Here is a 25,300-nt window from a genome sequence, read left to right on the forward strand (position 1 = left end):
TTCACTCCAGTGGTCTCTTTGATTCTTTTCTTTCGACCACTTCTTCATTGGGAACTACACTACAGCAGGGGCTCTACTGGTTCTTCGCTATTATCGCCGCTATCTTCATCTTTTCGATGGTAATCAATCTATGCCGTCGATAGCCCCTATACATACATCTTGGCTATATCATTTCTCCGGCTGCTCGTCAAGACCTTCATTTTCGGTTGTATCACCATGTACTTACGGCTAATGTCATGGCGGTCTGGCGGCAACTATCTTGATGTGTTGCCCCACATGTTTCATATGCATACCTACTTGCATCCACTTCAGCCAGATCGTCATAAAAAAAAAATCATGTATAGTTTTTAAGGCTTGTATATGTCTGTTCGTTTGTCTTGTGTACGTATGTGCCATTGATGAAAGATTTTGTATGTTGCAGACAGCCGACCATACTCGCATCGCCTGTTGCTGCATGCCGACTCACTCCTCATGGGCCACAATGGACTGTCAAATACACACGGCTGACCGATCTTCACGTCTCCGCTGCCTGGCCAAGGGCCCGGCCGGCAGCCGGGACGTCGAGTACCAGCCGAGTCAACCACACCGCCACTGGTACCTGACTCCATGGCGATTATCCGGCGTGCATTCTCGGGACCACATTACCCGAGTGCGGTCAAAATCGCCCTACAAGTACAATCGCCACACAACCATGGTCCGGTACCAGTGCATCGACTCGAGACGTCCCCGTCGACTTCTGCTCGCACACCATCCAGAGGTCCCCTCTACCACCGGCGTCGCTGTCGACTACAGCCAGTTGCCACCACAATCACTGGCCGCCAGCAGTCGACAGCACCGCCCGCTCCAGCCGGCCGCGCCTTCTGTCACTGTCCACTGACGGTGATCTCATCAGCGCGGCTCTGTCATGGGTCGGGACCTCGGACATCAAGATCCGGAGGACCTACACATCTCCGCGCTGCGAGCAAGTCACCCACCAGCTCGGGACGTCTACTTCTTCACTCGGTCGTGTGTTGTTCTGACGCCTCCTATTGTCGGCTCATGGGGGAGGGGAGGTAATGTCGCAAGGCTTTGCTCAAAGGACTATTGCTACAAGCGCGTATGGCCTTGTTCAGGTGCGTGCGGCCCGCTGCAGATCCGGGTTATTAATTCAACGACTGACCGGTTCTGCAGAGGTTTCCGCGTCGTTCCTCGAATAAGCTTATGCGCTTGCCGCATGACGCTCCTTATATGATCGCGCTGTGCGTGCAAGATCCTGTATAAAAGCGTGCGTGAATTATCAAATACAGAGAGTGCTCGAGACCGGCTTTGGGGACGCATCGGCACACCGAACCAAGTAAGTCGGCGATTCCACCGGCCGACATTACCCCCTTTTCTCCTGCCAGTTTTTCTGTAAGGAGGTAGGTCGCAAATCGGAAAGGGTCGCTAATTAGGCACCTTACCCTATTGACCGTAGTCTTTGATGTTGCGTTCTTGCTTGTCTTACCAGAAACAGGCCCTTATGCGGCAATTGCTTGTCGTTTAGGAGCTCATTCCCCGCCATTATCAGAGACATAGCCACTTCGTCATGTAGCCCAGACATTAAACAAATAACATTTTACCAATTATTTCTTTCTCCAGTCTAGTTTCAGCATTATTTTGACGTTGCCGTTATTTCTCAGCCGCCTACGTTTCCCCACGGGTCGCCATTGTCACTTCTTGCCGTCAATGTGGTCGAACCGTTTCAATCAGCCGTCGGGCCCGCTGACCTCAGCTATCGCCGGAGGCTAATTGTCCCCGGCCGCCGGAGAGCCGTCTGCGTGCCGCGGCACCAGTTGCACGGCCCGGTGTGACGTCACACACCGTTGACATGTGACGTCACCGGCGGCAGATCCGTGAGGCGGGGCGGCAGCGTCAATACGGGTGGCCGGGCGGCGGACGGACGGCAGTCTGCGGCGAGCTCGGTCGCTGGAAGCCGCGCCGCTGTCGGAAGAGGCGGCCGACCGAGCCGGCCAGCAGGCCACTCCGACCAGCCGAGCCGAGAGGAGAACCTCTGCCGCGCTGAGAGGAGAGCTCCAGCAGAACCGAGCGGAGAACATTACATCCGCCTCTGCACCCAAAGGTAGGCATCTGTTGCTGTGCTATCGGGCGGATAGCACAAGAAGTCTGGTCAAGTGTGATTGGATGAATACCAACCATGTAGGCTACAGTAATCATTTTGCATTTTAGACGGTAAGAAGATGCTCAAAGAATTAACTTTTATTTATTTTTGTGTTAAATAACGCTTGCTTTTGGCTTTTGCGTTTTTGCCGAGATTATTTTATGTATGAAATTGTACCCTTATAAATAATCCGTTTCCAGATGACTTGTGATTTTTTGTATCTCTCTTGTGATTCTTTCTCGCAAAAACGTTTAGGACATATCAAGCATAATTTTCGTTTCCTTTTGCATTCTAGCCGGGATTATTTTATGTGAATGTTTTTTAATGAGGTAGAGGCATGATTGACAGAACCGCTGCATTTGTACTTGAACCTTTACGCTTCTATGAAAAATCAAATGGTGAGGACTGATAGAATAAAGCTCTCGACTCTTTCAGTTGGGTGAAAAGGTGCCTGTTATTTGAGATGGTTCTTATGAAACTTGAAAACGCGCTCTTTCGGCTGAAATACGCAAAAGCAGAATGCTTTCATTTCCTATATATTTCGTAGTGTCCTCATTTTTATTTTCTACGATAATTCATAGGGAAAAGAGAATAGGTGTTTGCTGTAATGCTGTGTAAGTATGTATGAAGTAAGTAGAAAAGCGGAACGCGACATTTTTTTTTTAACTAGTTGACGTGTTCTTCTTTGACAAACATGCACTACGACGGTCGCCCATTACCCATGCACATTTTAGTTTGTCATGGCTCGCGCCTCACCATCTTAAAACTGAAGTGATATGATTTATTTTGAACGGAAAACGAATTTCACAGTCACAGCACCTGCCTGCGTGCAGAGTAAATGCAAAATACGATCACATTACAATAAGACCATGCCGCATCATGGCGCCGGTTCACTGGGAGGATATGCTGTAGGTACCGCATCACAGAGATGCGTTGCGGCACAGCATCAACGCTTGCGTCCGCTTTTTAGACTCTCCGCGCATCGCCGCGCGCTGGCCCGCTACGCTACTGATGTGAAAAACATATTCTATTTTTACGTGCCTATAACGTAGCGCGAAGATCTACCATAATTATTTATTTTAGTTATCAGTTATCACAGTTAAGGTCATTTAATTCCTGATGGGATATCATTGGTTGTAAGACGTTGACAGCATATTGATGACTTCCGAAATACTAGAGAGTAGAGACAGAGTGAAATTCCTGAAGTCAATGTTGTTGTTTCATTTCCAGGTGCGCCACCATCTCTCGTCATGCTCCGCGCTCTGGTTGCTGTGGGCCTGGGCTGCTCGCTGATCTGCAGTGTCATTGGTGCCGAGTTTCGCTACCAACTGCTCAATGACATCCAGCCACTGGACGGTAAGTACAGAATAAAGTTTGCTGTGAATGGATAGTCATTAGTCAGCTTGCAAATTAGGATAGACTTCCTATGAAGCAGACTCGACAAGCGACGACACTGCGGTGACATCTTTTCGCTAGTTAGCATTGAAATGGGTCAGGCTAACGACAATAGTCTGGGTACGGCATCTGTGGATATATTTATCATTTAGCTCACATATGAAATTAGATCGGAAAATAAAATGCGAGATGGTGGCATTAGCCAGGATAAGTTCAACAAGCCGCGCTTATTGCTGGCTTTGATCTCAGGGGTTTGTAAATTGAAATATTAATTTATACCCTATATTATTTCTAATGAGGGCAATGTTATGCCGGTTAAATGTTTCAACTAGATGAACGATAGATTACTGAGCTGAGAGCTGGACTGACCGACCTAAGGGGCGTTCCACGACAAATCGACAAGTGCCCTGCACCCTCATATTTTATTTTTTGCTTAAAATTGGTCTAATGGGTTGTGATGGGCGGGGAAGCCAGCTGTGGCAAGGATTTTTTTCTTCGAACAACGGTTTCCGAGATATAGCCTCGGGCAATTCCTGGAGTTCGCGCTGCAGCACTATGTTTGGCGGCCTATAACTCAGAAACTATTGTTTTTTTACGATAAAAACTTTATATGGTTCAACACACAATCAACCAACAAACATTTTGGCTATCTCGGATTTTCAATTTTTGAAAATTTTGATCACGTGACCTTTTGTCCTATTTTTCGAAGAGTGACCTTGATATTTTCCCCACTGAAAGTTCCAATTTTGTCTGATGACGATTAAAGCCTTATCAATTGTCATTCATTTTCGATAATGAAAAAAGTGGTTATCGCCCTGCGTTGACCTCAGGTCAGGTCATTTTTATGACCTGTCCATTATTACGAGCGGGAGCGACAGCGAGATCTCGAGAATAAAGCAAGATAGCGACAAGCGGTAAACGGTAAAGGGTACACACGGATAAGGTCTATAATTTTTACTGAGGTCATTTTCAGGTCAGGTCAAAGATGACGTCACAGGAGCTAAAAGGAAGTCAAAATAGCGGCACTATACATATATATGAAGTTTTTTCTCGAATAACTTTCAAGGCATCCCAGCTAGGAACAAACTAATAGCACTATCGTGATCCTCTCGTCGATCCGCATCGAAACATATGTATGTTGACCTCGAAAGGTCGAAAGGTCAAAAGTTGAACTTATATCACATGACCTAAGGTCAACTTTTGACCTTTCGACCTTTCGAGGTCAACATACATATGTTTCGATGCGGATCGACGAGAGGATCACGATGGTGCTATTAGTTTGTTCCTAGCTGGGATGCCTTGAAAGTTATTCGAGAAAAACTTCATATACATGTATAGTGCCGCTATTTTGACTTCCTTTTAGCTCCTGTGACGTCATCTTTGACCTGACCTGAAAATGACCTGAGTAAAAATTATAGACCTTATCCGTGTGTATCCTTTACCGTTTATCGCTTGTCGCTATCTTGCTTTATTCTCGAGATCTCGCTGTCGCTCCCGCTCGTAATAATGGACAGGTCATAAAAATGACCTAACCTGAGGTCAACGCAGGGCGATAACCACTTTTTTCATTATCGCATATGAATGACAATTGATAAGGCTTTAATCGTCATCAGACAAAATTGGAACTTTCAGTGGGGAAAATATCAAGGTCACTCTTCGAAAAATAGGACAAAAGGTCACGCGATCAAAATTTTCAAAAATTGAAAATCCGAGATAGCCAAAATGTTTTTTGGTTGATTGTGTGTTGAACCATATAAAGTTTTTATCGTAAAAAACCAATAGTTTCTGAGTTATAGGCCGCCAAACATAGGGCTGCAGCGCGAACTCCAGGAATTGCCCGAGGCTATATCTCGGAAACCGTTGTTCGAAGAAAAAAATCCTTGCCACAGCTGGCTTCCCCGCCCATCACAACCCCTTACACCAGTTTTCAGCCAAGAATAAAATATGAGGGTGCAAATTTAATTTTTTATTTGTCGATTTGTCGTGGAACGCCCCCTAAGCGAAAGTCAGAAATGCTCAGTAATCAAGCCGTGTGCGATGGCTATGCTTAACCCGCGCCCCACTGGGGTCTGTGTATAACACGCCCTACTGGGGGGGGGGGGGGCTATTCATAGCCCCCCCTCCTAACTCCGAAACTACTGGGCCGATCGTCAAAATTCAAACGGCGTCTGATAGCCCCGGAAAAACTGTCGAGCGAAACCTAATTTCATTGACCTCGAGGTCACCGATGACGTCACAGGTCAGGTCAAAGTAAAAATTATTAGCATTTTTGCTTGTTCACATTTTGGGCTCTGGCCGCCGTCTTACAAGTCAGATCAGGCTCATTTTTGGTTTCCACACTCGTGAACAGATGCTCTAGATACCTTGAGGGTACCAAACTTGTACTTTGATTTTCAGGTCAGGGTCAGGTCATCACAGGTCACGAAAATATTATATCATGCGTCGGTCACGTGACACATGTTTTATGGTCCATTTAGGCCATATATTTCGAATTTGATGTCGTCTGTGTCATTCGAGGTCATTTTGAGTCGAATTTAGCTTAGGTCAGGTCACTTTCAGGTCAAAAAAGGTCAAATTTTGAAGTTAAAATTTTTCAACAAAAAAGGTGTCTATTGGATGCAGTTTGAACTCAGGAACACGATGGTGCCATTTATATTGGTGTACGATGTCAAATACGTACTGAAAAATTGATTTGAAAAATTAATAATTGTGAATTTTTTGCAATAATGCGTATAACTTGGCCATTTTTGAAGATATTTAGCTAAAACTTGCTAGAGTTAGTCATAATCATGCATTCTGTCACAAATATTCCGGTTTTTTTCGAAAAGTCAAAAACTTTTTGAAAAAAATATAAAAATATAAATTTTGAATATTATTATATACAATTTTCGAAATTTTCACAATTTTGAAAATCCGAGATAGCAGTATGATAGCGCGGTCAATTCTGAGTCCTTTCATGCAAAGAAATTGGATCTAGCTTAAAAACTAAGCTCTTGGGAGCGATTGCCGTGGTTCAATGTTTTGCGTCGAAATCGGACGAACATGACGTCACTCTGACGTCATTTCCGGCCGACCTATGGTAGGTACGAAGTTCAAATTTTGACACAAGGTGTCAAATTGATGCAGCCGAAGGTACTGAAAGTTTGGCGTCGATCCGTCAAGCGGTTTGGAAGTTATTGCAGAAAAACGGGAGGGGGGGGCTATAAATAGCCCCCCCAGTGGGGCGCGGGTTAAAGGTAGTGTGCCAGCTTTCCTGGACCGTATGGAGTTAATGGCCCAGATAAGGAGAACCGGATTTTTAGAACTTATCCATACCTTCAAAACTAATGGAAACGTCTTAAATTCTTCAAATTTTGAGTACCCCAGTGCGAAATTCGCCCCGACGGGTTGTCGGTCGTACCCCAACCACATTTTACACCACTATGAACAATAAATGCACACACTGAAATCGCTATTACCGATAGGCTCATCCTATCAAGTTTCGATAAACCCGTTCATCAGCATCTCCTGCGGTTTCGAACACGCCTGTTAGGTGGTGCGGTAGACCGCGCCCAAAGCCAGGGCCCCGGTAACGTGAGGTAGCCGAGTCGGGGCAGCGTGCGCTGACCCAAGCCGGGGCCGCGCGTCCTCCCGGTGTCATGTGATAGCCCGGGGCTGCCCGCGGGGATGCGGTAGACCGCGCCCAAAGCCGCGGCCCCGGCTTGGGTCAGCGCACGCTGCCCCGACTCGGCTACCTCACGTTACCGGGGCCCTGGCTTTGGGCGCGGTGGTGGTGCGTCGGGCCGCGTGCTCTGACTTCGGCCAAGAAAAATGCGTCAGCTGACCATTGTCATTTCTGCCACTTTCATGTGGTGAGATGGGGTCATAACTTTAGAGACGGCTGTTTCATATCAATTATTTTACATAAAATAATATTTCCAACCATAAATTAATGTTCGACACCCATATTAAAGGTAGTGTGCCACCTTTGAAAGATTTCCCGTTTTATTTTTCCTAGGATAAGAAGCTTCTGTTTTTACCTAATATCGCAAAAAAAAAATCAAAAATGGGCCTGGAATAGTGCCTTTTTCGCCTAAAAGTTTATCGGTTTTTAGATATGTATAACAACTGTAGTGGGCTCACCTGCAAACAGGCGTCGGGCAACAATCGCGAATGCGGCGCACTTGTGACAATAAGCAAAGGTCATTATAGTGTTACGACCATACGACGTACGGGAATGAGTTATCAGCTGTCTAATCGTAGACAACACAAATTCGAGCCTTAAACTGTAAGCCTGTATTGGTATTGTTTCTTAAATTTGGCTGTCGAACATTAATTTGTGGTTTGAAATATGATTTTATGTAAAATAATTGATATGAAGCAGCCGTTTCTTAAGTTATGACCCCATTACACCACACGCAAGTGGCAGAAATGACAATGATCAGCTGACGCATTTTTCTTGGCCGAAGTCAGAGCGCGCGGCCCGACGCACCACGCGTATTTGGAAATTCCGACCTCGACGAGCATCAGAAGCCACCTAACTGGCGTGTTCGAAACCGCAGGAGATGATGATGAACGGGTTTATCGAAACTTGATTGGATGAGCCTATCGGTAATAGCGATTTTAGTGTGTGCATTTATTGTTCATAGTGGTGTGAAATGTGGTTGGGGTACGACCGACAACCCGTCGGGGCGAATTTCGCACTGGGGTACTCAAAATGTGAAGAATTTAAGACGTTTCCATAAGTTTTGAAGGTATGGATAAGTTCTAAAAATCCGGTTCTCCTTATCCGGGTCATTAACTCCATATGGTCCAAGAAAGCTGGCACACTACCTTTAAAGAAACAATACCAATACAGGCTTACAGTTTAAATTCGACATTGTGTTGTCTACGATTAGACAGCTGATAACTCATTCCCGTACGTCGTAACTCTATAATGACCTTTGCTTATTGTCACATGTGCGCCGCATTCGTGATTGTTGCCGACGCCTGTTTGCAGGTGAGCCCACTACAGTTGTTATACATATCGAAAAACCGATAAACTTTTAGGCGAAAAAAGCACTATTTTAGGCCCATTTTTGATTTTTTTTTTGCGATATTAGGTAAAAACAGAAGCTTCTTATCCTAGGAAAAATAAAATGGGAAATCATTCAAAGGTGGCACACTACCTTTAAGCGGCTCAAGCTGATTCTAAACTAAGTCGGGTCAATGCCATTTGAGCTGGTCTGGGTCACCGCATCAACAGTTTGAGTCAACGGATTTGTGTTAGGTATAGCAGGTCCAGTTATAATAGATCATGCCTCAGCTACAATAATGGTGAGGTGTGACCCATCTCTAAATACATCTTATGACCTGCGATTCCCTCACGCACTGCCTACCTTGTATCTTGCATCATCACATTGTCTTTCATCTAGTCCATCCCCTCTCCACGACTTCCCCGCGACCCCGGCCGACCTGAGACCCCCCCCCCCCCCCCGCGTGCGGCCGCCACTCGCCAGTGCCGTTAACGACTTCCGTTTGTCGTCGTCGTCGGCAGCTTTATCAGTCGACCGGCGCGACACTGATCCATAACGAGCGTCGGCGACGACACAGGTAGAGTGGTGCTGTGACAGGGCGTCCGGGACCGGCCGCCGCGGCGGGAAAACCCGGGCCGTCGGGCCGACGACGACGGCGATTATGGTGTTAGAGCGCTGGATGAACGTCGTAGAAACCTGACCCGTGTTAACGAGCGTCGCGTGGAGGATTATTATGACGAGGATTAGGGTCGCTCAAGTTAATGTGCACCACAGAACATACACATTATACAAGATACATACAACCTTTCCCTTCCATGTATACACACATGAACATCATGTTGTTTGCAAACATTACAAAAGCGCACATCTATGAGCCATTTGGTGACAGACCTAGGTTTCCTACAATGCTCTGTATTTCCTGGGTGGTCGATCAATATATATTAACACATGGTTTCCCGTGTGTAAATGGTTTTAACGCACGACGTGGATGGATTGGAGCACGAGTGTGTTAATGCACGAGTGAAACGAGTGCATTAACGCACAAGTGCTCCATTCCATCCACGAGTGCGTTAAAGCCATTTATGCACGGAAACCATGTGTTAAACTAATTAATACATGCTTAACGGTGCGAATTTAAATTAAAATTGAACCTAGTCCATGCCACTAAAAAGGGCCCTTTTTGGGAAATCTTAGAATAAAGTCAATGACCCTTCCGAAAAACTTCAGTCGAGAAAGTCATCACTGCACGAGCGTGCACCAATTTAAATTGGTGCACGGCTACCTTCGAATTAACGCACGGTTAATCTCCAGTGAACGCACCGTAAAGTATGTATTAATGTGAAATGGAACATGACAGATGAACTATAATTCTTCACTGATCAATCAACCATCGCCCGCCGTACGTAGAGGCACTTTGGCTGTCGGCATCTTCAAAGGCGCTGCCGCCGACCTCGCAACATACGAGTACAGCTATGGAAATGATTGGGTAGAACAAGTTTTTGACAGTAGATGGCCAGCCAGCGTTGATTGAGTTCTGGAGGTCATACAGCACACTATCAAAGCTCATGCATATAAGAGCAGCGTGTCGTAAAAAGGTCACTCATAAACAGCTGCTATGCCGCAGGGATGCACACAAGCTTAGAAAATATGAGCCAGTTCTAATCATATGTCGTGTATTGTGACAGGGCCGCTTGTTGCTTAGCCGCTAGTTCCTCTAGGTATTAGATAGATAATAAAATATGTTTATTTTACAGCAGCAATAACAAGCTATTTTTCAATATACCCAATGCTGAAATACAAGGATAATACTTCTGCCTGATATAACAATCCATGCTTCTGCCCTAACTTTTATCATCTTCTTTTTATCGCCCATTACATGGAGATGGTCGTTGGTGAACCATAACATGAGTATGAATCAGATCATATCAATCAGGTTAACCATAATATGAACTTAGATATAAAACAGTATTCGTGTTACACAGATATATGAAAAAATGTAATGTATGACTTGCAATTTATGTATTTAATACATACAAAACCCTTTTCGTTTAAATTAACCCTCGCTGGCACAGGCCATTTTGCGTCCTTCGACGGCACAAGGGAGGGGGGTTGGTACGACCCCCCCCCTCGCGTTTGGCCCCTGATCGAGCTAGAGCTTCGCGGAAAAACGAGCGTGTTGCCCGTCACGAGACGAAGCCGATGATACCCAATTTTAAGGTCCTAGGTCATCGGGTGACCTTCCAGGTCAGGTCAATGACCCGAAAACCGGGAAAATCGGAACCTTCTTAGAAAGCTGAAACTCTGCTTGAGGCTCATGATGAATAAAATTGATATAAGAATAACCAGTAACCTCATAATATAAATCTGAAATAGGAGCCAAAAAGTTATATTTAAGATTATCGAATATTTCGCTCCTGGAGCTTCGTCAGCGATAATTACAGAATTTTTTTTTAAATTTTACAGAAAAAAATAAACAAAAAAAAATTTAAAAAAATAAACAGAATTTTTTTTTCTGTAATTATCGCTGACGAAGCTCCAGGAGCGAAATATTCGATAATCTTAAATATAACTTTTTGGCTCCTATTTCAGATTTATATTATGAGGTTACTGGTTATTCTTATATCAAAATCGGAACCTGTTAGAAAGTCGTAAAGTGCGGCTGTTATGCGGTTTTCCGGGGTGCTGATCACGAATATCGTGTTAGTTTTGATCAGAGATGATGTCTTGAAGCATTTAGACGAGGTCGGGTCAGGTCAGGTCAGGTCAACCGGTAGGGGTTGTGACGGGTATTCGTAATACGTGTCAACCGCCGCTGACAGCTTCGTAACATGTTACGAAGGCACCAAAACTACTTCGTAAATGTTTAAATGGTTGCTAAATTCAAATTCAGCTCCAAAAACTAGCCTAGAAACATGTAAAACTCGAAAAAGTGAACCGAGGTCACCCGAGGTCACCAAAGGTCAATGACCTGACCTGACCTTCAGGTGACCTTGACACCCATCCTAATGTATGGGAGCAACATCAAATCACATGTTTGAACGTTTGAAACCACGAAAAGCTTGCAAACGCGCGGCTAATGCGAGCCGACATACGCCGAATCGCGATTCCAGCCAAACATGGTCTCGGAAAAGAGGTCACAGGTCAAAGGTCATTTGGGTCAGGGTCATGAAATTTTCAGGGTAGGTGTAAAATTGATCAATGCAAGGGTACTGAAAGTTTCGTCGCGATCGGCCGCGTTTTACGCGAGTTATTCGCGAAAAACCTTAGGGGGGTTGCATCAACCCCCCCCCCCCCTGTGCCGGCGAGGGTTAACTTTATAATCGTGATCGGCTTTGAACTTTAGAACCAAATGAACTAACGAACCAAATTTCGTGAAGCTTTGAGTTCGCCAAAAGATTAGTAGGTTATCAATCAATTAAAGGCTAGGCACCTTTTAACTCAAGCATCAAAGAATAAGAACAAAACATCATATTTTCAAAGAGATAAAGAGTTGTGCCTTACCCTCACTTATGACTTATCCATTATCCATACCCTAAAAAGAAACGTACGTGGCAGGTTTGTATTGACTATTGAATTACGTTTCCCTCATTTCCAGATTTGCCGCCGAGCGCCTATCTTGACGAGGACAACTACTTTAGAGATCCTGAACGAATGATAAGGGTAAGTACGAAACCAGACAAATGCTATTTCTGCAAATTTTTATATACTATCGGAAGCTCTAAAAATTCAAAGTCCCAGTGCTATCTTGACCTCTCACCGTACTAACTCTGCACGCAGTTCCAGAAGGTAACGCTGGCTATTTTCCCCATTACCAGGTCAGGAAGGCAGCGGGCAACTGTTACGCCCAGGGCAAGTGTCTCTACTACAGCAAGCGTATGAAGGGCGAGTTCTGTGGCACTTGCGGCAAACGCGGCAGCTGTTTCCCAGGTGAGTCCCCTTCTAGAAAGCTCCATCAGCCGCAAGCTTCGCCAGCTTTGTGGAAAGCTGGGGCGGCCTACCACTCGCAGCTCACGAATAACGGCGGTCGTATGCGGGTTTATATAGGACGTATTTGTGGCAGCTATTGCCGGGCTGTGACGCAGGGACAGCCCCCGAGGCAGTAGGTATAATAAGATTGCATATTACGGGCTGGAGCCTCCGCACATGTATTATTTATGGAGCAGGCTGGGTGCTTACGGCTATGCAGACGAAGTCCATGTGGAACCGCGAAGCTATAGTTTACTCTTTGTTTGATAAGGATGCTACGCAACAAAATAATAGCAAATGCTGTCGTGTATGGTTTGCTGTTTTGTTTATAATTATGAGCCCCAGTACGCGCGCCTGAGGACCTCAAAATTAAGTCCATCATGCTATATATCTTGTGAGAGGTCTGTCCACAACAGGTGATTATAATCTTACACACTTTGCTGTGAATTGTGCGCAATTTCCTGCGATTTCCCGGCGCTTTCTGCAGCACCCTAATGAGTTTGCCACTGCTCCGCTATGATTCCATCGCGTTAAATGCCAACATTTTCCCCACCGTCCATTTCTGGCGCTCACAGCGTTTCATTTTCCGGAGCGCTCCCTCGAGTGCCGTGCCCTCTGCGACTGGTGTCGGGTGATCAGTCAGCCTGCAGAGCAACCTTTTCCGACCTGCCCTCGATCACTCATGGCCGCCCGGTCCCGCCCTGTCCCATGCCCGCCTTGTCCGGCTTTGTGTCGTTGCGTGGACCTCCGGATCAACTTTATTAGCACGGGGCGCCGCGCCGTGCCGGGGTGGCGGTCTGACCTCCGCGCGCCGTGCCGCCAGCAGCGCGGCCGACCGCTCGGCCTGCACGGCGCCCTGTTCTGATCAATACAGACAAACGCGCCACGCGGCGGCCCGCGCCAGAGCGGTGCAGAGCCCATCTCGGGGTGGCACGGCGCCGACGGCGGCCGCTAAGGTGACCACAGGTGGCCAGAGTGGCCGCCCCCGCAATCCGCCGCCGTCATCCCACGCTGACCACGGCGTGATGGATGGCGATCAATTTATAATGTTGCCATGCCTGTTGAGTGATTGCTATTAAGGTCAAACAAAGTGGCTGCTGTCATAATTATCCGCCATCTTTATGTAACTGATTTCTAATATTCAATCCAATTATTTGCGATCTATAAAAACTGGAAATTATTTTTAAAAGGTCAATGAGAAAATGATATAGGGAAGATGTGATGTCTGCAAAAACTAAGATGCTCATTAGCAAATACTATCAAATGATGCGAAAATTGCAAGTGCAGTGTAGCGTATTTTCTCTCGTAACTAGCTTATCCTTTCTCAACCATTGAGGGGGATGTAATATTATGACCGCACCAACTCGGCCCGGTGGCCACGGCTGCTTCTGGCACGCAGTCCGACTGTTCGCCCAGCCGCTGCAGCAATCCAATTACGCATAAGTAGCCCGGCTTGATGAGATATTCATGCACCGGCGCTCGTTTCTAATGCAATCACGTCGTTGTTACTTTTTAATTTGTGTTTTGATAGGATGGTAATATCCGACTTTTGATGGAGTGCCTCAAGATATCTCGAAGTCTAGCAGCAGGCAGAAGAAAAAAGAAAAAAATCATATAGCAGTCATTTTTATTGAGACCCATGTATGCTATGGGAGGGTAAAAAAATGCTTTCTTGATCCCCAATGGATTGTAATCTATATAAGTCCGGTGAACAGAATATAAGATGAACGTTTGCTATCTACCCTTTTATATTTATCTCCCAGACATTATCCTATATGTAGCCTCCTTTAATCGTCAAACCGTACTCGTCAATAGTTAGTTTTGCTATCCTCGGAAAGCTCTTCTCGAAAATCTGGCAGGATAATCACCCTCTCATTTGTATTCACGGGGCGCCCAGTAACAGATCAAGAACAGCATCTTGTGGAGCTGTCGGCAGCCGCTTCACAGCATAAATTACGCTCTCCGACGTTTGATCTCTGCTTATTTAAATTCGTCAGCGTTGTGAGCTGTGCGTTTATAAAAATAGGGCTCCTTGGAAGTCATCAGTTGAATGTTCTGAAGGCAGTATATCCTTGTGATATCAATTTAGGCTTGAACTGTGACTAATTTAGGATATTACTGATAACTGCGATGAAGATGATGTAACGCTCCTTAAAGTTTTTTTCGAATGTTATTTTTCTTTTGAAGAAAACATTGCTAAAAAAACAGCTCTGCTTATTTGAAATCGAACGTTACATTCGTTTCATGCAAAGGCTTATACATAAATAATGCGGATACATTGTGGTCTCTTGCAGGGAGCGCTACAGTGCTGAAGGAATCGGGCGAGGTCACTCCGATGACGAACCTTCGGGTCAACGATAGGGTGCTCGCAGGTAAGGACTAAGAATCACCCTCAACCTCATGTCAGTATGACATTATCGCATTAAGGATGAAGTATTGATGTACCCTGAAGCATCGACACGCACCATGAATTTACTCCTTTTCAATAATAAGAATTCTGCGCATTTCATTATCTTATTGATATTGCATTAACTTTACACCAATATTGGATTTTCACCATCTTCTTCTTTGGCACATTAATCCTTGGCACAGTCACCTAAAGGAACCCAATCATCAACAGATTGTCATGACCGTCTGTTCGCCTTTTTTCAGCGAGCCGCTCTGGAGAGCTCACCTTCAGTCCGGTGGTGACCTGGCTGGACAAACGCTCTAACGACACCACCCAGTACCTGGAGGTGACCACAGAGACGGGTAACCGGATCCGGCTGTCTCCCAACCACGTGCTACTCGTCAACGAGCAACAGGAGCTCGTCTCCCGGTAAGTGTGAGCAAAGTGCCATGGCGTTTGGGCTGGTGGCCAATGAGCATTGGGCCTATTAACAGGTGAATACAGGGGCGGGACAATCGGATGCAGTGAGTAAATTTTTATTGCAGATATATGTACTAGACGAGAAAAAGGGTGGAATATGAGCAGGGCACTACTGTGCTGTGACCTGCTCGTAATTACTAATTACTGCTATTTACTGTGTCGCCACAGTTTTGCCTCGGACATCTGTCCCGGAGACCTGCTGAAGGTGGCCGACTCTGACTCCGACTCAGAGTCATCCTGGTCGCCGGTGACCGACGTACGTCCTCTGGTCGACACTGGTGAGTACAGAATATTAATACACCAACGTGGATTTATCGCAGACTGGTATTCACCGGGCGCCATGTGTCCTAAACGGCTCACATACATTTGTTTGTGTTTTATCGAGGCTTCAAAAGCCAAACACTCGTTCCACTTCTCCAGCTTACAAATCAATGTCACCCCGCCTGTAATATTTTGCAAAATACAAAGCCTTTCCACGGCACTCAGCACAGAAATGCTGAACGATATTTCTTATGTTTCGTAGCGCGGTATTCTCCTCAATATTATAGTACACCAAACGGTGGCATTGCATCGCTTAGCTATGGCAGCCTGTTTCCTTCCCTCATATCTAAAACATTTAAAGTGCAATGTGCGATAAACCATGACAGGCTGTGCCATAAATATTTCCATGGGATGGTCGTTGTGCCATGCAAGCGCGACATATTGGCCTTCTCACCATGCTATTGCAAGTCGTGGTGGGCTAAATCGTACATTAATACCAAGCCCAAACGGGTTTCTTGCAGACTAAAGAGCGATGAACCGAACAACATAGCTGACTGTCGCGCATTTATTATTCTGTCTCGGAGCGGGGACCAGTAATAGTAACTGCTCCGCTCGATAGATGACGCTAGCCTACAGCGCCTGGCGGATGCTGTGCCGCAATGCACACGGTCCGCGAGGACGCTGCAAGCTGTAACGGAGATAGATATGGCGAGCGACTGGAGGAGACAGGGATTGTGGAGGACATATGAATCTGCTAACATGAGAATAATGCCTTAAATACCGAGGTTTCAATCTTGCTCCTCTGCTTTTAATTGCAAGCTTTCGTTCCACAATGACCATGTGGAGTAGCCAGTCATTCGTATAGGGGAAGCCGGGGGAAGCCCGGCATAGTAAGCTCTTTTTCATTTTTATTACATACCATACGTGCTGTATAAAATGTTGATATCCTGCTAGCTAGCTAAGTTCATTGGCCGTGTTTTCCCAAAAATTCGGTTTCGTGGAATAAGTATAAGGTTGAGAAAATCGAGTTTTAAAAAAGTGTTGATTTTTCTGGGGTAAGCCCGGCATAGGGGTAACGCCGGCCACCTCCCCAGCGCTTTACAACGAGTTGATGAAACCATTATGTGTTTTCCAAATATTAACGGAAAGTGAAATATTAAGGTACTGATTAGCTCTGGACATCTTAGAGTTTATGTTACTACTGGTATTTTAGCTAGCGTCTACTGCATATACAGTACAGGTCGATGAAAATCCTGATGCAAAATTGACAAAAAATGTGTATTTCAAAATTCCTTAAAATTTATTTTTCTTTTTATCTTAATGCATCATATTGCATATCATTCGACTCGGCTGATGAAGAAGAACACAACGACACCATTTTTGAAGCTCTAGCTTCATTGTCTGTCGCGTTATCTGCAAAAACGTAGTTTGACCCTAGTTGACCTTAAGTGACATGACTGGCTTTGTCTATGATAACATGTTTATTGTCGAAATTCATCATTGATCTAGGTGTAAACCAAACCTGCTCAGTACCTATTATCTCATGGAAAACAGTGGTTTAGTGGCATTGCTCTCGGTTGGGGGTAAGCTTGGCCACTCGCCCGGGGTTACCCCAATGTGCTAATTTTTATTTTAGAACATCGATATTCGAAAAAATGTCATACTTAAGCCAGCCTGCCTCGTCACCCCTCACTACAAACACTTAAACGGTCCTTACATAACATTCGTATAAATATTCGTACTGTATGGTATAACATTAACAGTGCAAGATATCTCACTTTTTAGCTAAAAACCCTTAAAATATCATTTTTGCGCTATAACTTTAACAATATGCAATTTTTGTCAGCCTTAACTTTTTTGCTGGCGTTACCTTAGCTGCCACGCTGAAAGGACAAACAGTTGAGCATCTTATTGTGAATAATTTAGCCGGAAACGGGGTGGCCGGGCTTCCCCCGCGCCCGGGCTTCCCCCGGCTTCCCCTACATATGAGTTATGACGATATTCCCATGCGCATTTACTTGCCTACCAAAAATAGTCCTTACTCGGCCCACCCTGAGTGCCCTCTCGTGTCTTTTCCTGACCCTACCGCGGTAACACCCGGACCTCCACTCGCACCTGATTGGCCTGTGGTTCGCATGCCGCCAAAGGCTAGATGTCCAGGCGACCCGGGCCATGAAGTTGACAAGCCGCTGGTCACTGCAGGCAAAATAGTTCTTGGGTGTAGCCTTCTATTGAAGGCAGGGAAGTTAGTAAGGTGTTAGTGAAGGGCGAAGTGTTTTATTCGTTCTGGGAAACCGCTCAGTGCAGTACGTATTTAGCCCTTCTGTGCCAGCAATGTGAGGGCATGAAAATGAATGCTCCTTTACCTATATCCAGCTTAAGCATTCAAGTTTCTTGTTCACATGCTTCTGGCTTCTTCTTAATTATTTAGGTAGTGCAAAGGGATGAAAATTATGGCGCTTAGGATGGGCGTTTGTAGCATATTGGCAAAATGACATCGTTTTGGGTTTCATTTTCTATAAAAAAAATGTCGCAGCCTCTTTCTGGTTGTAGTCTCAATGCTCTCGTTTGATAAGCCTGCACCGGCGGCTTTTCTTTTGATCTCACTTCAAAGCAGAAACGAAGGAGTGCCTCTTAGTAAGAATAATTCATAGTTATCTTGACATCCTTGGCGGTTGTGTTCGTGAATGCTCCAAATAATGGTAATTTTAACCATGTATAGACCCGTTGCTACGCATCCATCTAAGTTGAAGCCGTCTTTACGTCCCGGCGTATTCATCCCAGGACCTCTCGAGTAGGCCATTGTTTGCGTCTATTTAGAGCACATCTAACGTCTACTCGGTCAGTCAGTGACCCGCGCGCCGCATTGAGTGCCAGTGGTGATGAAGCGGCAAACGCAACGTGATGACGGTGGCGACAGCCGGTGGTGTGATGGTCGATACAACGCTCTGCGACTGTACCCTGAGGGCAAGTCCCTCAGGGTGCGCCTGTTGAGATTACGAGTACTGTGAATCCGAGACATTGTGAGTACGCCTGCAGACGCCACGGTGAATAGGACGAATGCGTCTCTTGGGTACTTAGCCGCCCCCGCTGCAGCCTGTGCCTCGTGCGCCGCTGGCTGGTCTGCGTGTCGAGCCTCCTTTCCGGCTCAGATTGGACGAGATCGGGTGATAGAATTGATCGGCCCGGATATGATTATTTGGCGCGGGGCGGTTGCAGTCGGTATTGCCTGGGAGAGCGGGCTCCTGGAGCACCTGACGATGGAAAATGATTACTGCAAAGGAATGCTACCACCTGGCACTTCTCGGCGGTAAATTATTTACGTGCCGCGGCCACCCTGCAGTGGGGATACCAGAAACTGGTGGCAAAAAGCAGCCGAGCAGAAGCTACTGAGCTGACAATCAAGCGAGTGCTGTCTGATGCCCAGTCACCCGGCTGGATAGCATCCTATTAGCGAGTGTCCTATTAGCTTTTATTGGCAGCGACGGCAGAGCTGTAAAAAACCATTGCAGCAAAAAATAAAACGAGACCGTGCGACCCTTGATGCATTCTTTAGGAAAGTAGATCTGTCATGGAGTCTTGGGGCCTGCCTAGTGGGAACAGGGGAGTTAACGCTTCCTGCTGACGTTTTCCAGGCTTTGAGTGGAGTGGGTTTGAGTGGGCTTGTGGTATGTGTAGCATGTGGTACGCACCTAGGCATAATTGCATTCATTTCAAGGAAATGCCTAGTGCCCACTTACAAGACACTAGTGGATCCGACCTTTTGCCAACATTGTTGGGTCTAGAACGTTTTATATCGCCATGCCTCTGAAAAGCGTGTTCACGGCCTAACTGTAGGTAACTTTTACACTTTTTCCATTGTTCATTTAATTTAATATCCATATTTAAGGAACAAAAATTGTTTGTAAGTGGCATATGCCCAGCAGAAGATATATCCCTCCCTCCCTCCCTCTTTATCTCTCTCTCTCTCTCTCTCTCTCTCTCTCTCTCTCTCTCTCTCTCTCTCTCTCTCTCTCTCTCTCTCTCTCTCTCTCTCTCTCTCTCTTTTCCACACACACAAACACTGAGCACGTTTATTGATCATGTATGTCTGCTTTTCAACGGAATGTCTGTTTCAATTCGATAGGTAGACTGTACCGCAATATCCCAATGTACTGCGGCACAGTATGACTTCTATTGACACTCGGCAGCTGCGCTGATCGTGGGAAATTGTGCTAGCCGCAGCTATCAGCAAGCGCTTAAATGTAGCGGAACGTCGTCATCCTATAACCACAGGCCTCTGTTTACAGACTACAAAGATTGTACAGAGGTCTATGCTATGATATATTTTTAAAGCAAATTTTGTGACCCCTATCGCCCCACGATCACAGGAGCGTTCGTGCCGCTGACCGCTGAGGGGACGATTGTTGTGGACGGCGTGCTGGCCTCGTGTTACGCCTCGTTCGACCACGACTGGGCCCACCTGCTGACCACACCGGTTCGCTGGTTCCCCTGGCTGTTCGAGGGGGAGGAGGAGAGGGAGGCCGACGGACCCAGAGGTAGGGCGGCCGGCTCACGTCTTGTTTGACGTGTGCCTGACTGTTGTATAATTGGTATTTTACCGATGTTTAGCAGTGAAAGGACTTTTCCTTTTTATAAATTGCATTTTTTGCATAGATGTTTATACGGGTAGTTTGAAGCAGTTAGCTTGTGTTTATGTGGCTTAAGCCGAACCTCAGCCCGGTGAGTTAGATTATGAAAATAAAAAGTAATGTTCGTAACTGCAGTGTCGACTAGAAGTTTTGTAAACTGAGTTTGTCAAGCTTTATGTTTCAGGAGCTTTATTTCTATTTATAGCATTTATATATTTCACTGAGGGAACAACATTTTGGCCTAAGCGTTTTATTGTTTTGTAGCTGAATGTCTTAAGGTTCTCCATAGCGAGATCTTTTAGTGCCATTAGTTTGGTTCACTTTATTTTTTGAGTGTTGCCTGTCTGTGTTAATTAAGATCTTGAATAGTTAAAATGTAATTTAGGTTACATATAGATACCAACGCCATTATACACTTAGGTACCATAAAGTGTAGCAAAGCATATTTTACTCGAAAATACCAATCAGTTAACAGTAAACTGCATATCATTAAAAGACGTGAAAACTTCTCGCGCTGCCTGTTACGCTTGTGCGACGTTCACACCACTGCTCCGTATGAAATTATTGCTAATCTCTAACTTTTCACTTGCCCATCGCTGAGTAACTCGCTGACCGGCCTCTCCCCGTGCGTGTGCGTGTCTGCAGCTGCTGTGGAACAGCTGAAGGAGCTGGGTCGCTGGCTCTTCCCCGAGCCCGGCTCCAAGAACCGCGCCGCGCCGGACGACACCGTCATCCAGCTGACAGACAATGACGCCGGCGTCATCCACCTGCCGCTGATGTCGTCCCTCGCCGCCACCAGTCAGTAGAGGCGATCAGGGAACACCGCCGGGGTGAGAGGACCCTCGCGGCTGGTTAGATCCGACAAGAACCAACCCGACCCGGCCGCAACTTAGTTGATCTAGTGTCACCTGGCTCTCTGTGCTGTGAGGCTTGTTTTTGGTTAAATTTCAGTTAGTTGGAGCCAGTGGTGTGCTGGAAGATGCCATGGACGGTGTGCAAATTATGCTAAAACATTTAAATTGGCGGAGTCTGGACTCAGTTTGAGAAACACTATGTCAGAAGGGACGGGCGTACTTCCTCAGAGGAAGTCAAATGAATGACAAAAGTCACGTGAATACCCAAACGAGCCCCAAACCAAATGAAGATAGCGAACGTCCAGGGCATCTTGCTGCACACCGATTGGTCCCTAGTGTCACCCAATGAGCGTTTGTCGGCCGGCCGGCCGGGGGCTGGCGGCGGGGTCAAGCCCCACTGTGACCCTGCCGCGCCCCTCCCGGCCGGCCGGTGACCTCTGGCTGACTTCTGACCCCTGAGCGCGCCCATCTGGCCGGACGCCGGCCGGCTCGGCCGAGGCTGTCGACGATGCCAGCAGATCACCACCAATGGCCAAACTGTCGTAAACGCGGCCCAATATCCGGCTCAAGTTGAGCGGCCGCCGCCGTCTGCCCATTCCGCCAGACGGTCGGAGAGAGGCCGGTTCTCCGTGACGTCCGAGTTTGGTGATCCTCGTCGTTCAGCCGACCGGCGTCTGTCGTTGTTGTGGATCCTCCCCGGGCAGAGCGCAGCAGTGGCGGCGGGCCGGCCCGTCCCCCTGAACCGAGGCGTGACCTCTGCCTGACCCTGACCGGGTCACGTCTCCGGACGACCCGACAATGGGCGTCCGACCGGGCCGACCTGTCTCCGACGATATCGCCGCCACAACTACCCATCGGGTGGCTCTCGACTCCCGGGGAGTCATCAACAACCAAAGGTGTGGCGAGGCTCAAACCGCTTGCAGCTTGCTAAGTTTGGAGCCGTTAAGCTAATTTATAGAAGCTAAGTTTCGTTTGTGATCAATAGGCGGAGTTGGTCCCGTTAACGCTGCCGTTCAGATTTGTTAACCATTTTTCGGAGTGACGGCGTCACGCGAGTTGAATTCTGTGACCTGCCGACCCCCTCGTAACTGTCGGTCCCTCGCAGCTAGCGCTACAGCGCTAATGAACAGAGTTGGTCGGTACACCTGGCTGCCACGCAACAGCAACGCCCACACCCACTGAAAACGGAGCTCGGATGCCTGGAACTGTATCGACGAATATAGCAACACTAAAATAGACTAACAGTCAATAGCAGACTTTTCAACACAAGTCTGGAACGATCTCTCGTAGATTCGTCGATTCTGTTTCACGCTCCCGACCCCGGCGATGAAGAGATTCGTGAAGGATTGTCTGCGTCGCGAGCTGCGAGCTGTGTAAGGTCTCGAAGGACAGTGTCAGAAAGCGTCAGCCCGTGCCAGCCGAGTGCGCTAGAGTGCGGGCTGACTCTCGTGTTGTGTGTGAAACGCGACATATCATTTCGAGCATATCAGCTAACGTTAGCGGTCTCTGGGCCAGCGAACTGTAGCATGCTACAGTCTCTCATAGCCATGCTGTCGCTATAGTACAGTTAAACATATCAGATGTGTGATATATTCTCGATGAGTGGCGCCTCTTAGACATAGTTATGCGTACTCGCTAGTTTTAAAGTGGCCCATTAGAGTGCGACAGAAAAGGTTACATATTTTACTCGTGGCATTCGGTAAGACGAGAAGTCTTTGATTGAAACCAGTTTTCATTGTGCATTTTGAACACTACAGTTCCTGTGATCGTCTGATAGGTATCGACTACAGTCGTTAGGTGCTGCATATTTGCTCTCTTACAAGACAAGACCAGCAGATTATATTGTTTGTGGCGTATTTGGCGTTTTCAAATATACGGGCAACACATCTCTTATCTTCTTTTGGTTGCTAGCTCCTTAGTTCCTTCCTATTCCATAGCGGCTGATAAAAATGATGAACTTGAAACTCTGGACTCCGCTATCTTCACCCCGATGTCGGGTATTTTTATTCAGTGTCGTCCCTTAGTGGAATTCATAAAACATCAGACGGAAGGCGGCACACAACACTGGTGACAAACACCTCGGTCATTTTAGTGTCGTGCAGCGTCGTGAACCGACACCATAAACGTTTCTTAACACTCAACTTGTTTGAACACTCTGGTACTTTACCATCGCATGCAACTTGACGGAACAGAAAGAGGCACTTAGCTTTAAAAGGAAAAGGTTGAGTGGATATAAGTCAGGGACATAGGTACGTCTAGCGGCGACAGAATAAAAGCGTTGAAATTGTGTATGCTTCAGGTAATTGTTCGATCTACATCGCACCCCATATATTATATGAACATCACAGGAAACAGTTTCAGTATCAATACCGCTATACAATATACATAAATAACAATGCATCAGAGCTGCATAAATATGTCAGACAGGAATGCAGCCGAAAAGTGACAGAGCAGCCCCAGGGACTGCACTGCTGTTGTATCTTTCAGTCAGGTTATTTCAACAGCAGCTAAATCTTAGCTGCAGCTAATGGCATTCCTTGTTTCACATACCAATAACACATTGCCTCAGAAATAATTCATTATACAGATATTCAATGTCATCTCGACCCATCTCGCCTTCAACACGTATCACATTCAAGCTCTCACTATGCGCAAAAGTAGATAATCTTCTGCGCAAACACAATTAAACTACCGCGTCTCCATCATCCCACGCCAGCCGGCACCGAGCGCAGCCAGTCTGTGGAGCCGCCGAAAGACGCCGATCCCCAGGGCTCTGGACAAGGAGACGGCATTAGGCTGATCTTTGCCGTGCCAGCTGAGGGCCATTCGTCTTAATCTACCGGCTGACGCATAGCGCAGCTCAAGCAGCGCGGCCTTCGGTCCAGACGGCACATTACCGGCTCGATGGCATCGATTACGGGAGAACGGAGCCATATGCTTCCACACGCACCAGGTGGATGCGATAATTATGCGTGCTCCATGTCACGACATTCATACAGGAGAACCACAGAAACTATTACAAATATCTACGCAATGCTGTAAATACAGGGACGCAAAGGGCACGCCATATCACGGCATAGTGTAATTCGAACAAATAGATAATTAAGCAACGAGCAGAAACCCTCTGTTCACGCAGTGGACAAAAACTACATCAAATATTTATACACATAAAGGTCTGGTACAGACACGTTTATTTGATAAGGTACCATTCTTGCTTTGGTACCCAAATCCAATGCAATTCCGATGGAAAGCGACTGGTCAAGACACAAATTCTTCTGAGCACAATAATGTAGAGAACAAAACATCAAAATGTCACAGAGCAAATCTACCAAGCACCTACACACAATACAAAGCTCTATCGACTACATGTTACAGGAGCCTTTTCCGCTACCCCGCGGATGCAGCAAACACATCGTTAACACACATCATTACACCAATACGGCGAGTCCGGGAAGGTTAGCGCCTCGCCAATGACCGATCGCCTTCTCCAGGGACCTCAGTGAGCGGCGGGGCACGCCACTGCTCCGCTGCTCTGTCCGGCGTGGTCACACCGTGCTCTGTCTTGCAGCGCAGCCCGCTGCGTCCACCCTCTATAGCCAGCGGGCTGGGATTCACCCCACGCACTACCTGGACAGTAGCGTTGATAGCCGCTGATCGGGGAGCAGATACGTGCACAGGGAACCACGCAGCTCGCGAACCGACTCCCGGATTTGTCCACGATGCTTCTGTTCAGGTTTTCAGGTCACGTGACGGGTGACATTGGGCGTGCGCGGCTTTGGTTGACCATCACGTGACAAGACTGCGTTAGGGGGCGGCGGCGGTGTTGAGTCATGTGACCGACTAATGGGGTGGATGGCTCAAACCCGGCTCTCGGGGCCCTCAGTCACGTGACAGAAGGACTGACGCAGCGCGGCCAGCTCTCGGGCACACTCGTGGCCGTAGACGCGGCTGTACCAGTCAACAGAAAGACCCCTGAAAACGAGAACAAAATCAGTCAGTTGGCGTCAGTAACACGACGACATCCCACCCAATCACCTCTATCAGCTGTAATCTCAAACAGAAGCCTATTGACCATTGTGTTGGGCGGCTCGCTCATGCATACACATCAGAGCGATTCACGAGCATTGGGCGGCGGCAGCCGGATGGCTCGCACCCGCCGCATGCAAATCCCCCATCACCGCCTGGCCCATGAA

General features: G+C 46.9%; 2 protein-coding genes across 3 annotated transcripts in view; one reads left to right on the top strand and one right to left on the bottom strand.

Moving 5' to 3' along the window:
- Positions 1-1,877: 1,877 nt before the first annotated feature.
- On the top strand, positions 1,878-22,998 carry LOC122389657 (tiggy-winkle hedgehog protein-like). The gene is made up of 9 exons (XM_043381873.1): positions 1,878-2,098; positions 3,368-3,493; positions 12,122-12,186; positions 12,342-12,453; positions 14,787-14,864; positions 15,145-15,310; positions 15,530-15,639; positions 19,993-20,160; positions 20,899-22,998. Exons 2-9 carry the CDS (start codon positions 3,388-3,390, stop codon positions 21,057-21,059), a joined length of 966 nt encoding a protein of 321 aa, XP_043237808.1. The 5' UTR covers positions 1,878-2,098; positions 3,368-3,387; the 3' UTR covers positions 21,060-22,998.
- A 422-nt stretch (positions 22,999-23,420) lies between these two features.
- LOC122389656 (stAR-related lipid transfer protein 13-like) overlaps positions 23,421-25,300 on the bottom strand; it is a 43,867-nt gene continuing 41,987 nt past the window's right edge. For both annotated transcript variants that reach the window (XM_043381872.1, XM_043381871.1), the window contains exon 11: positions 23,421-25,079. In XM_043381872.1, coding sequence (XP_043237807.1) covers positions 24,965-25,079 — 115 coding nt within the window. In that variant the 3' untranslated portion in view covers positions 23,421-24,964. The remainder of the gene's footprint in view (positions 25,080-25,300) is intronic.

Source organism: Amphibalanus amphitrite, unplaced genomic scaffold (genome assembly GCF_019059575.1).
Source record: "Amphibalanus amphitrite isolate SeventyFive unplaced genomic scaffold, NRLGWU_Aamphi_draft 000367F_arrow, whole genome shotgun sequence".
NCBI lineage: Eukaryota > Metazoa > Arthropoda > Thecostraca > Balanomorpha > Balanidae > Amphibalanus > Amphibalanus amphitrite.